The sequence below is a fragment of the Malurus melanocephalus genome, unplaced genomic scaffold (genome assembly GCF_030028575.1).
Source record: "Malurus melanocephalus ecotype Western Australia unplaced genomic scaffold, MMel_1.1 scaffold_20, whole genome shotgun sequence".
NCBI lineage: Eukaryota > Metazoa > Chordata > Aves > Passeriformes > Maluridae > Malurus > Malurus melanocephalus.
The window spans coordinates 1,498,557-1,511,684 of NW_026623252.1; the positions used below are offsets into that span (position 1 = coordinate 1,498,557).

Here is a 13,128-nt window from a genome sequence, read left to right on the forward strand (position 1 = left end):
TTTGTCCTCTGGTCCTTCCAGCAACATAAATGACAACAGAAGTCAGAGRTAATGTATTGCTAACAGAGAATAGGAGTTTTCTGGCAGGGATTGAAATTTGCTTGCTCAACCAGCTTTGGGCAGATTCTGCTGCTGCTACTGATGATAAARCGTGCCTTGTTCCCTAAATAACATGGAGGGAATCTACACTGTGATAACCAGAGCAATGCAATAGCTCAAGGTCATGCCTTTTCCCCATCGGTTCCATTGACTGATCTCAGTGTTGTCCATCTTCAGCATCCACATTAGATCCATGTATTCACAGAGGACACTGAGCAATATGAATGAAGAGTCTTCATACTGTGACTAGAGCCTTATCTGTAGGAGTTTTCAGGTCTCACTATAGGTGGTAACTTCTKGAATGATCCACAAGTTGAAAATGGTGAAAAACCGCAGAATGAATATTTGGGCCTCAAACAATGTGTGCTTAGTTCTATCTCCAATTCAGAAAGACAGMTGAAAGATGCTTGCAGAATGTCTGCTTCTTGGGACCACCCTACACAGACACCCTACTTCCAGAGTTTCAGCATCAATAAATACTATCATGGATTTGTAAATAGGATCCAAAGTTCCACAAGTAAATCGAGACCTGTAAATCGAACTGCCACAAACCAGACAAAATCTGGAAAAGCCTTTGATTTGGCAGAAACACATGTTCTCTATTTTCTGTGTAAAATAATTATTCACTGGTTTTATTCTGAGGAAGTAGTAAAATAAAGAGGCATAAATACGTTGCAAAGTTCATGACGGTAATATATTCTTGCTAGTAAAGAACTTCTAATTTCTTGTCTTGCTACTTGCTCTGGAGGATGACATCCAATATAACTCCTCTCAGCTGTATTTTAGGACTGGAATTGTTTGTTACACAGTTCTGTGATTCTTGATCATGTGGGTGATGTCATGGACAACATTTCAACACACCAGCCTCAGTTTTCCATAGGCTGGGTATATAGCCTAAGCCAGGGGCCTGTCAAGGCTTGACAGCCCATTCACTTCTCATTTTCTAACAAAGACAACTTAAAAGCTACTAATGTACCTTTTCGGAGCTTTGAGAAGGTYTAGGGGATTGATTCAGATCAAATGCCAAGTTTTCTATGGCTAAAGTTCAGTACAAATCCCAGAATGACAGGCCCATTGGGATTGTTCCTGTGTGTAATTTCATACTGGTATGACTATAGAGAGGATCAGGACTACCAAGGTAACATCCTTGCAATCATTCTTTGTAGTACCAGTTATGCCTGAGGAAGAAAAAAAGTGTTTGTTAAGCATTTAGCCCTATTCTGTTTCAAGGAGATTCCTTTTTGTAAAGCAGTAAGTTTGCTCCTAAGTATTAACAAAGATTTTCTGTCCATCCCTTTGGTGTTTAATTGTTCTTTCAATGGATATTGTCATTATTCAGTGTCAAACAAGTATATGTTCACAATAACATATTGTGTCATCCTTTTAACCATATATGGCTTTCCTCATCCCAGGACTCCACATTGTCAATATAMATTTATGAATTTTAATGGAGTGACACCAAATGAACAGAATGCAGTATCTGTAGTATTTTAGGGATTTTGTCTGTACACAATGATAAAAGAAGCGATACTGTCTTGTCCTTCTGCTGTTATGGGAATACTGGTGTAACTTTGTTTCTAAGATTCCCACAGTTTTATCCTTGATTTTAGCCTTGAGGGATATATTTCMGCTTTAAAGGACTGGGATCTCTTGATGCTTCTGTAGCTTTGCACTTGTTTCTAATGCAGCCACCTAGCAGTTGTACCAGTTAAATGCCACAGCTGGCACATGTTTTTTCCTGTTAACACAAGACCAAAGAAAGGCACTTCCTAGAATCAGTAACTCTGTCCAAAACTAGATGGTTTCACTCAACACAAACCTGAAACTTCCGTGCTTGTCAGGTCTTCATAGACACCATTACCAGACACAGGAAAAGTATTAATTTGTAGCTTGGCTTTTTTTTTTTTTTTTTTTTTTTTTTTTTTTTTTGGTCCATGTTGCATGTATTTTCCTTTTGTCCAGCTTCATGTTGTGTTTTGTTTGTTTTCTCATGACTAGACTGCCTCTTTGTCAAAGATTCCTGCCTCAAAGTCTAGAGCAAAGTCATTGCTTCCTCCAAGACCCAGCTCAGCTTGCTCATTAATCGCTAAAAAGGCCACTTTTCTTGAAACAGACAGTTATTTTGTTCGGCCCTCCTCAGCAGGCCCAAGAGACTCAAAATCAGATGCTAAGGTAAGGTAGCAGAGTTGCTAAAGAAAGTTAGAGATGCACAGGTGAACCCCATGAAACACATTATCTACCCACTGAATTTGAGTAATTCTYTGCAAAGCTCATGTAGGATTACTTACATCCAGTGGCAGGAAATCTGATTATCAGGCTACAAGATCTGTGCTACAAARTGGATAAAAATGAAGGAGATACTCCACAGGAAACATAAGTGAAATAAGTTTTAACTAGAAAGACATATCTTCTTTGTTGATCATAYGGATGCTACTTCATTGACTGCCAAGAAGTTCCAGCAATTTTCAAGTTGGGTAAGTGGTAAAGAACAGCAGGACTGATTTGCACTCCAAGTTTTAAAAAAAATGTAAGTTTTGGCCTATTAATATTCTTTGAAATCAAATTCAGTCTCCAGTGTAGGAGGGTACAATTCTAATCACCAGTAACAGGTGATGGAATMGGGCAGAATCCAAATGCTCAAGGAACCAAATTTAGTCAATTCATAGATCCCTTATGAAGAAGTTGCAGTATAAATTAAAAAAGATATTTGGCAGTCCATTCCATCTTCTCTGTGTTTACATTTCACTTGTGTTTCAAATCTACATTATGCTGAGTTGTCTATCCCCATTTAAAAATGGGTTTTGCTTGTGACTTACATTTGTTGTTTAACACCGTACTTAGTGTGTCTTTTACTGGTTAGGACCATCATCAGGAAAAATGTCTGCTTATGTCGGTCTGTCTTTGTCTGCACATCCCATAAGCTCAAAAATATTGTAACATACATTCCCATTGCTCTAATAGTAAAAAGAAGTTATGCACTGATTTCAAAAAGTAAACATTTTATTACAGAAGGAATTAAAACAAAAGGATTTATAATCTCGCCCCCCACAAAAATCCCAATCAAAACCTGTAGCTAAAAATTTATCTCCAGAAGAATTTTACAAGTTAATGTTTGAATATGCAAAAATCACATAACACGTACCAATCTAACATGTGGGGTATTCTGGACACCAGTAGTGCAGTTGCTTTGCAGGTAAATTCACATAGGAATTTCACACAAGCTCAAGAGGGTTCTTTTATGTTCAACTTGCACTAAGAAAGCCCACGTTTTTCCTTATTAAGGGCCASCTGTGGGATCCATCCATATTTAGATTCAAGAATAGCCCTATGTGTCTTGGGACAGTCATCAGAAGATGTTTTGATGCAGTAAAGAAGCACCAGGGAGCTAAAGCAGAGCATGGAAGGTGACTGATCCCTCATGTTCCTGTGTAAGGAGCAAACTGGGCTCATAGGATAAGGTTTCCCCCTCTGTGTATAGACATAGGAAATCATAGCCCAAAAAGTGAGTTTTGGAAACTAAACCTTCCTTCTTTATTGTGCTGCCATTAGGATGGAGTAAGCAAGAGCCCTGAGAAGCGTTCATCTCTACCAAGACCTTCCTCCATCCTTCCTCCTCGACGAGGTGTATCAGGAGACCGAGACAGAGAGGAGAACTCCCTCTCCCTCACAACTTCTCTTTCCTCTTCAGTACGACGGACCACCCGTATGTTGTCCTTTTTTTTCCATATTAGCCTTCTACTGCTACTGGGGCTGCCTCCATCCTTGCTAGATTTCTCACATAGCATCAGATGTCCTTTGACACTGAGGAGTAGGTCTGGGGTGTGCTGTTGGAAATTAGAGCCTACAGACTGGTTTTGTTCACATGTGAACCATCATTGCATAAACAGAATGATTAGCAAGTAGTTCAAATAAGAATTTGTTTAGTCCCACTGGATATTTTAGAGAGGCCCATTGGATTTATAATTTCTGAACATTTGAATGGTGAAAACATACATGCACCTATTTGGCATTGAGGTTTCCAGGCTTTGAGAATTGCTTTGGTCTTCCTCTCCATAAGTATTCTCAGCAAAATTTTACTTTGGAGATRCCTCAGCTTCTGTTTATTTATGCTTGAGAGCTGGGAGCAGGGCTGGCTGAAGAAAGCACAGCTAAACTGATCCTTGTGCTTAGTGTAAAGRACTGTCAGTGCCATAAACACTGAATGGAGCTGGTGCAAAATGATGTAGTTGGGATTTTTTAACTYGCATATAAATGTAAGTAGAATGTGACTTTTAGTCAAGGTTGCCTCTGGTAATGGCTTTCACTGCACTAATGRAAAATAGCAATTGAATGTGAGGACATCTACCCATCCACACAACAGAGCTATGGTTTGTGCTCCAGCTGAATGTGTACCTGGGGTTCATCTACAGTTTATCAGCACTGGTATGAGAATCAGCATCAGCCAAGCACTCAGAGCCTTTCGTTTCAGGAATATCATCAGAATTTTTCCTGCTGTCTAGTTTAACGCCCAGATCGACTTAAATTGGCTGGATCAAGTCCCAAAGGTTGGATTCCAAGGGTGCTTCTTGTCCTTTCCCCAAAATGGAAATAAGTGTGATGATGTGCCTTGTTTAGATTGTGGGAAGCACTCGTGTTACAGAATGGAGAGTTCAATCACTCTGTGGGCAATARCTCGACCTCTTGTGGCAAGGTAACTCCTGGCAGGCTGGTTAGCCAAGTAAGACACAGACACAGAGACACATTCAGGCTGCTGTTCTAACAGTAGCACTGCCATCCARGAGCTGTGTCTCACTTGGCACACAGGGATGCAGTTTTGGGAGAACAAAGGGAAGGAGAGTTGTACTTCTGTGGCTCTAAAGCTGGTTTTTTTTTCTTGAACATAGGATCAGAGCCAATTCGTAGCAGAACAGGAAAAAGTGGAACTTCTACCCCCACTACTCCTGGCTCCACTGCCATCACTCCAGGGACACCACCAAGCTACGCCTCCCGCACCCCAGGCACTCCAGGGACACCCAGCTACTCCAGAACCCCCCACACTCCTGGAACCCCCAAATCTGCAATACTGGTACCTACTGAGAAAAAAGTTGCCATAATTCGCACTCCTCCTAAATCTCCAGCCACTCCAAAGCAGCTACGAGTTATTAATCAGCCTCTACCTGACCTCAAGAATGTCAGGTCCAAAATTGGGTCAACAGATAATATCAAATACCAGCCTAAAGGAGGGCAGGTAAGGATTCCACTCCTTCTGTTCGTCCATATGTTATTTACTCTTATGTGTGCACCTGTGTGATAGGCATGGGCTAAGAGCCATTTTGAGTTACCTTGAAAAGCTACTTCTGTTCTCCAAATCCCTTGTTTATTTAAGAGATGTTAAATGGCAAGGACAAGGACAATCTTCAGCAACTATTTTGTCACGTGGAAACTAACAGTGCCTCACTGAGATCCCCATTAAATTAAATTGAATTAAAAAAATTCACACTGGAGTTTGCGCTCCGTGCCAGAGATACATTTCAGCCTGAGTCTCAGCCATTGCTTAGTCTTTATCAGTACAAGCAAATATGAGGTTTGTTTAATTCAAATGAGTTGAAAATCAACCCAGGTATATGTTAGCAGGATTACACAGCCCATTGCCTTTTCCTGTGCTGTTTTTTATGATGTGCATTTTSTTGGGTGAAGTTAATGAGAGTTGCAGCCTCCAACCTGGTAAATGCACCTCATGGTAAAAATGGGGAAGGGGGCAGATAGTAGACTTAACTGTTTTTCTTGCTGCTGGGTTCAAATAAGCAGGAACAGTTGTATAAACTGGAGGACATACATAAGAAAAATGTATGCATAAGAAATGCGTCATAAGGCAGGTCAGGATTTTCTATTCTCACTGAAAGAACAAGAATTCAGTGACATCTTAATGTGATAARAGCTGAAAAATGAGGTAATTTCATACCTTGCAGATATGCAGTGAAGCATATTTTCATCAGGATTGCTTTCACCTATGAAAGCTTTCAGCTGAACCTGTGTGTAGGRTGGCAGAATCAAAGGATCTCAAAAKGGTTTGAGTTGGAGATGACCCTAAAGATCATCTAATTCTAGCCCACTCCCATGTGGCCTTGAACATTTCCAGGGATGGGGCATCCACCACTTCTCTGGGCAATCTGTGCCAGCACCTCACCACCCTCACAATCAAGAATTTCTTCCCAATGTCCTGTCTAAGCCGTGCCCTCTGGCCATGGGAAGCCATTCCCTCTTGTCCTGTGATTCCAGGCCCTTGAAGTCCCTCTCCAGCTCCCTTGGAGCCCCTTCAGACACTGAAAGGGGCTCTAAGATCTCCCCAGAACCTTCTCTACACCAGGCAGAATAAGGCCAACTCTCCCAGTCTGTCTTTGTAGCAGAGGTGCTCCAGCTCTCTGAGCATCTTCATGGCCCTCCTCTGGACTGGTTCCAGCAGTGCCGTGTCCTTCCTAAGTTGGGGATGCCTTACTTAAGGTGGGGTCTCGTGAGAGCAACAAAAGAGGCTGAATAAGGAAAAGGAATACAATTTACCAGCATCTGTGCTAAATATACGAACAACTCAGTGGTTGTGGGCATCAACAATTATGCTGATGTATTCTTTTTAAGGAATACCTGTGTATTTTGATTCTAGACAGAACCCTACTGTGAAAGCACCCAGAGCCTTCAGCTCCCTTCTGATTCCTGAGTTACAGCAATGGCAATGCGAGTGCTTTATGAAAGGTTCATTTCTCAGCTGCCTCAGTGTTAATAACATGCTTCCCATTCAKTTGTCCTGAAAACAAGACATTCCAGAAAGCTGGGTTGCACTGTGTTTCCAGATTAGATGCTTATGTATATGAGTATTGGAATTCATAGTGGAACTTACAGAACAGTGAGGTTTGTCTAATGCTGTCCCAGAAAAAAAATAATAATTGAACCAAAACTTAACATTACAGCCCTGTGYGTGCTGCAGGTCTTCCAGAGGAAAAGAGCAGGCTCATATTTTAAACAGTAAGGTATCTCTAAGGTGTTGATCCTGTTTTCATGGGAAATTAACACATTCAGTACTTTCCAGGATTTAGACAGTAGCCAGTTACTCATAAATCAAGAAGATAATGCCTCAGCAAAGGTACTTCTGCCTTTATCGTGACAGGTGTGATTATTTTGCATGAGAGCTGCACTCTGTTTGACATACTGCGTACCAGATGGTCATGGTGTGCAGCAGCTCCAGCAGCACAAGTTCAGACTGTGCTTATGGATTAGCATTCCTCATACAGGCCCAGCTGTTGGATTCAGGGCCCAAAACCAGCATCATCGTAGCCTGTCCTCTTCCTCCCTCTTTCTGCACTGTTACGATTGTGTAAGACATAACAAATTGTATTTCTTTGTAGACACCATGCCTAGGCAGCTAAATTTCCTTAGCAGCGCTAAAGAGCTGCTCAGAGTCTTTGCTGGGCAGTGAAGGATGGACAGCAGCTGGCATTTCACTGCTGTGGGCATCACAGGGGAAATCTGTTGGGTGAATAAAACGTCACTGAAGCTAAAGCATTTTTTCGTTCCAGTGGTATGTGGCCACTGAGCTGCGGGTTGGACAAAGAGAGGCTGCGTTTTTTCTCTTTTGTCTCCTTTATGCCATAGTTGCTCTGTTTAGACAGGAGGTTTTAGAATAATTCTTTTCCAGTTTCTAAAGTTGAATTTTATAGGGTCTGTGAGAGCTACACATGAAAGCTAATTTAATTTCCTTGTGTCTGCTCAGTTCTTTAATGTCTGGTAGCAATATTACCCCAACTGAAATGAGATGTTGTCTGCTATTTGCTTTTTGTGATGATACATGGAGCAAACAGAAAGCTGCTTTATAACCTGAAATGGAGGTGGTGATAGCAATAGCCACAGGAAAAACAAGCAGAGAAAAACCCAGCATATATCTGGACAAGTGCATAAACATAACATGCAAATCACTAAAGGAATACATATATGCAGCCCAGAAGTGTCATTTGGAGACAAACTATTCTTTTACCAGAGGTACATTTAAACCTGGCACAAGGACTTCTCTTAACTTTGAGCTGTCCTAGAAAAAGCTGCACTCTGAAACTGCCAGAGGCTGGGATGSAAAATTGAGGAAGCTTATGGGGATGTTTGAATGCTAAATAAGTCAAGAAGTGCAGTGCTTCAGCCTGAGATTTCATCAAAAGCTCATCAGGCAGGCAGACTGATTTTACTTCAGCTCTGACTTGCCAGCCACAGAAGCAAAGAAAATGAGGGAAAATTCCTTCAACCTGATGTGGGTTGTGTGAATGTGGTGTGTGAAGAGAATGCTTTTAGGGGAAGAAACAAGCTAACTTTACACTGCATTAAGCTCCTACTAGGAATAGATTGCTTGAGATATGTTTAATTGGTATACTGCAGTGGGCAGAAATGAGGGCTTCTCTGCTCTGTGATGCAGCCAGTGGGTGGTTGTCTGGTTTTCTCTTTATAGTACAGTATGGTGAAATGTATCSTTATTGGCAAAGCTCAGCGGCGATTTGCTCATGGGTATGTCTGCTGGGCTTCAGATGGATTTTCACACTGCATCAGCTGTGGCGGAAATGCTGTGCTTTCAAAAGTAACCCATTTGCATCTGTTATTTCTCAGACAGCCCAAGGGAAGCATGGGGAGCTGGGAGAAGGGTTGGAAATCTGTTTCAGATGCCAAGATTGGTTTTTTTGTTGTGTATTYTTTTTTGTTCAGATTTTTCATTTTCTTCTTGAAATTCTGTCTATGAATGTGGTTGGTACCATATCAGAGTACAAAAGTGCACTAGTTGAGTATTTTAGTTCCTGGCAAGGCAGAGTATTTATAAAGCACCATAGGCCAGCTATCAAGGATAAAACTAACCTAGATTTCTTTTAATTTTCTCTTAAAACSTATACCTAAAATCTCAGCCATGCAAGAACTTCAGTGGATGTGAAGCAGCAGAGAGTCAYCAAAGTGAATAGAGCTGCACAGACTAGAATTACATGCATAAACTTTAAAGTACCACTAACTATAGTTAGCCAGGMACCCTGTAAGAAGTAAGATGACACATAGAAAAATGAAATATCTAAGCCATTGCTGAAGAGTGAAATGTTCCTTGAAGGATTTCAGGAAGATTAAGAAAGTACTTTAGTATCTTCCCTAAACTGTAGAAACAAAGTGCAGTTAGTAATGAGTCAGGAAGTTTGAACAAATTGATGACGCCGTTWTTCAGTAGATGCTTTACAAAAACCAGAGATGCTCACAAGAAGAATAGGCATCTGCACTAGGTAATARAATAGACTGACACTGGGAAGACATCTCAGAGGTGGGCAGAGGAGGAGGCTTGAATGGTTATCTTTTGTTAGCTTCARAATCAGTTTGGATGGCCAGAGAGATGGCCCCCAAGACACCCTCATCACAATTTACAATCCTTTAGGTGTGCAGAGAACAGTGGGCTYCTGGCATGTTCCCTGCCCCAGCGACAGCATGCCAGGGTGCAKTCAGTGCAGACACAGACTGGGCTGGTTGGGGTACCAGAGCTGGGCACCTCCTGGAGAGACAGGTGAAAAGTTCTCAGTTAAGTTCCCCTTGAGGTGGCATCTTATAACTCCTCCTCCTGCTGTTTCACGTGTGTTTGCACCGCTTTATGAGCACACTTTGGCATGGAAAGTGGTAATTTCACTTTGTACTTCTAGCATAATTATGCAGTACCTCTCAGTATTTCTCTATAGGCCTTTCCTCCCCTTATTGGTAGGGGTATCCTCAGCTCAGTATGGTCATCTCATTAACTACCTTAGTACAGTGATGTGCAGGAAGGTAGAAAGAAACCTTTAAATCAGCCACTCTTGTCCTATGCAAGAGTTTACTGATTCTTCCCATTGAAAGTATCTGTTTTCGGTTGTTAGTTTCACAGTTTAACTGTTCAGGCTGAAATGTTATGTGCTCAGTGTCTGCCTCTGAGTATGATTTTGGAAGTGTGAAATGACTGTCCGTTGCTTACCCTTTATTAAGAGCAGGGTGAGAATGGTACATTATTTTGCCTGTGCTATGTCCAGCACAGCCTTTTATTTTGAATTTCACTAGTTTCTGGACTGGCAGTCTTGCTGTAGTGGTATCCACTAATTCCAGGAGTGCAAAGGCTGAACATGATCACAAGCTCTGTCCGTAGGTGTGGAAAATCTGAGGCACAGCCCTTCTCATCAAGGACTTTGCTAGGCCAAATAAATACCCTCCCTCTCCCTTTTCTCTCCCTGTAGCCTCTGCCAGSAGCATGAAGACAAATATCATCTGTCCTTTTCAGCAGATAAATTTGGAAGCACTTTGAACTCTCTATTGATTCTAATCAGTTTTTAAGCTTAACCTTACTTGCTGCGCAAGGCCAATTCTTGTCTCACTTAAATACCTGTGTTAACCTGGAGWTCAAACACTGAAAGAATGTCTGGTTCCTGGGATATAGCTCAGTAAAATTGCTGTGGTAAATAGAGGGAACTGTTTCTTTTCGATAAGCATTAGGAGTCTGGAAGCTTTTCCCAGTGTCAGAGCTCCACAGCATGTTCGAACAGCAAGTGGAGCCAAGCCAGAGTATTTTTAAATGCTTTAGACAGTRTTTGTGGCAGAGCTTCTCAGAGGCACTAATTGCAAGGCAGGCAGAGCATAAGTCATCATCTTCTTGRAAAATATGTTCAGAGCCTGTGATTTCATCAGCATCGAAGTTTTTGTTTTTCGAGTGTCTATTTTGATATGTAGCAGTGTAGTGTGCCATAGAGGGAAGCTGTTTATGGATTCTCTGCCTGGCTGTTGATAAGGTAGGGACTTTTTCTCTTGTGAAAAGCAGCTGAATTTAATTATTCTAGGCAGCAATGGAACAWAATTTTTTCTCTTCCATAAGGAGCTTTTGGTCATTGATGTTGTCTTTAACAGTGAACTAAACTGCTAAACACAACTAAACTAAATTCTCTTATGCATTTCACTGCCTTCCTCTCAGTGTTTCTTACAAATTTCTGGTCATCASGAACACAGTGATGTAGTACTGGCAGAAGAGGACCTGCAAACTGTTGTGCATAGAGTCTTTGAAATCCAAACTCATTTTCTRCTAACAGAAGGCATGTATCTGACTGGGAGATTCACAAGTATTGTGTCTCATAGCCTGTTTTCTTCTTCTTGTACCAGCCAACTTAACCCAAAACTATTCCCCCTGCTGTAGTGTAGATGTTGCCCTTGGACCACCACCCCCAGCTGTTTTGATTGCTAGTCAGGCCACTGAAGGAGTAGGAAGGGAATTAGTTCTGCTGAGTGCAGAGCAACATATGCCTCATCTAAATCAACTCTAAGAAAAATACCTTCAACACTAGTTTTCTTTACAGTTTGTGCATAAATGCTCCACATTGCCCAGAGCTCTCACAGGTAGCATTCAAACAGCACAGGTGGTGTTGGAATGYACTGTCCCAGTCCTGCTGGAGACTCTCTGGAAGCAGTGGGAGTCACTGAGGTCATATTGTGTGCATGTTGGTGCACAATCTGCCTTGGGCTTCAGTTCTGGATCATTGCTGAGGAGTCATCAGAGGACAGAGTGAGGGGAAGATCGGTCAGTCTTCCAGGGCTTCAGACACAAGCCCATTTTCTCTTGGGCCATATGGATTTGCAGAAAAAACATGGCATTGTCTGTAAGGCTWTAATTTTCCACTGTGGTTTAATTTCACATAATTATGACAAATGCTGAGAAACTGCAGCTTGTCTTAATCAAAATACTGACTTCCAGGCCCTTCCCAGCATACCTTAGCAAACCAGCATTGCATCAGAAGACAATGTACCCACTTACAACTGGCAGGTCAGAGCAAGGGTTACAAGGGCCTCTGTCAGGACATTATCCTGTTGGGATGTCTAGAGAGTGGGAATAGAAAGCAGTCCTGTTTCTGATACAAACTAAAATGTTCCCTTTCCTGGACGAGAGCATGAGCAGGCCTGATCTTTCATTTAACTTGCAGCACAATTGAAGTCTATATATGTACATCTCTGCCACACCTCCACCCACACACAAGATGCAYATACACGTTCAGAACACAGAGAACCTTCCTGGTGAGTCATGGTGTTTGCGCTGTCTCTGTTGCAGGCAGCTACACCATCTAATTCCTTGCATCAAATACCATCATTAAAGTTTACMATTTTCTTGTAGCTATATTCCCTTGGGAGGCAGTTCCAGAGCCGGATAGTTGARAATTTCCCTCCAGACACCACCTTCACATGATTCACAGTCAGTTTACATTCTTTGTTTGCAAGCCAAAGTTYCTCTTCAGCCTAAATGGTTTCCGTCCCTTTCTGGTAAGCTCCCTCTCCTGTTTGCAGTCTGATTTCTCAAAGGAAACATCTCCTTCTGTCATGCTGTCTGGCTGGCAATCTCAGCCTACCTCAACTCATTTGGAACTTGTTGGCCAATTTCAACCARTGCTGACAAGGGAGCAGTGGTGAAAAACAGAGGCAGTCCTCCATGCGGAGTGATAGCAGTTGATGTGATAGGGTATGAAACAGAGACTCAGCATAACACCATCATTGAGGTAAAGGCAGTGAACTCAGCCATTCTCACAACCAGAGACCACAAACTGTTGGCTGCTCGTGTATTAGCCTGTTTGCCCAGTCTAGMARTCYTGGGAGAAAGCTTGGGACAAAATGSTGGCAAGAGGGGATAGGGCTTGCTGAAATACGTAGGACAGATTAATGAAGTAGTTTAAAGCCCTAATCTACAGGAAAAAAAGCTCCATTCATTGTGGAACACTTAGTTATAGARGGCAGTCATGATTTAAATATGTGCAGGGATACTGACATGTCCCAGGAAAGGGACAAACAGATCATCAGGGAAAACCTGGATAAGTGCAGTTCCTCCCTGTGCCAGATGACCAGCACAATGCATCCATGTCACTCAGCTCTCTTCAGCCCTCAGCACAGGACACAAATGATGCATAGGTCTTCTGTTGGCCCCGGTGCCCAGGGGCACATTTCACCCAGTGAGAGGATAATTGAGATGATTGGTTCTTTACATATCTGCTAGACAGGTCC

The 13,128-nt window shown here is 42.0% G+C and overlaps 1 protein-coding gene across 20 annotated transcripts in view; it reads left to right on the top strand.

The window, feature by feature from the left end:
- MAP2 (microtubule associated protein 2) overlaps positions 1-13,128 on the top strand; it is a 215,016-nt gene that overhangs the window by 192,263 nt on the left and 9,625 nt on the right. For 14 of the 20 annotated variants that reach the window (XM_057389847.1, XM_057389849.1, XM_057389850.1 and 11 more), the window contains 3 exons: positions 2,098-2,271; positions 3,649-3,802; positions 4,983-5,326. In XM_057389847.1, coding sequence (XP_057245830.1) covers positions 2,098-2,271; positions 3,649-3,802; positions 4,983-5,326 — 672 coding nt within the window. The remainder of the gene's footprint in view (positions 1-2,097; positions 2,272-3,648; positions 3,803-4,982; positions 5,327-13,128) is intronic. The other 6 variants (XM_057389853.1, XM_057389859.1, XM_057389860.1 and 3 more) reach the window with 1 other exon arrangement.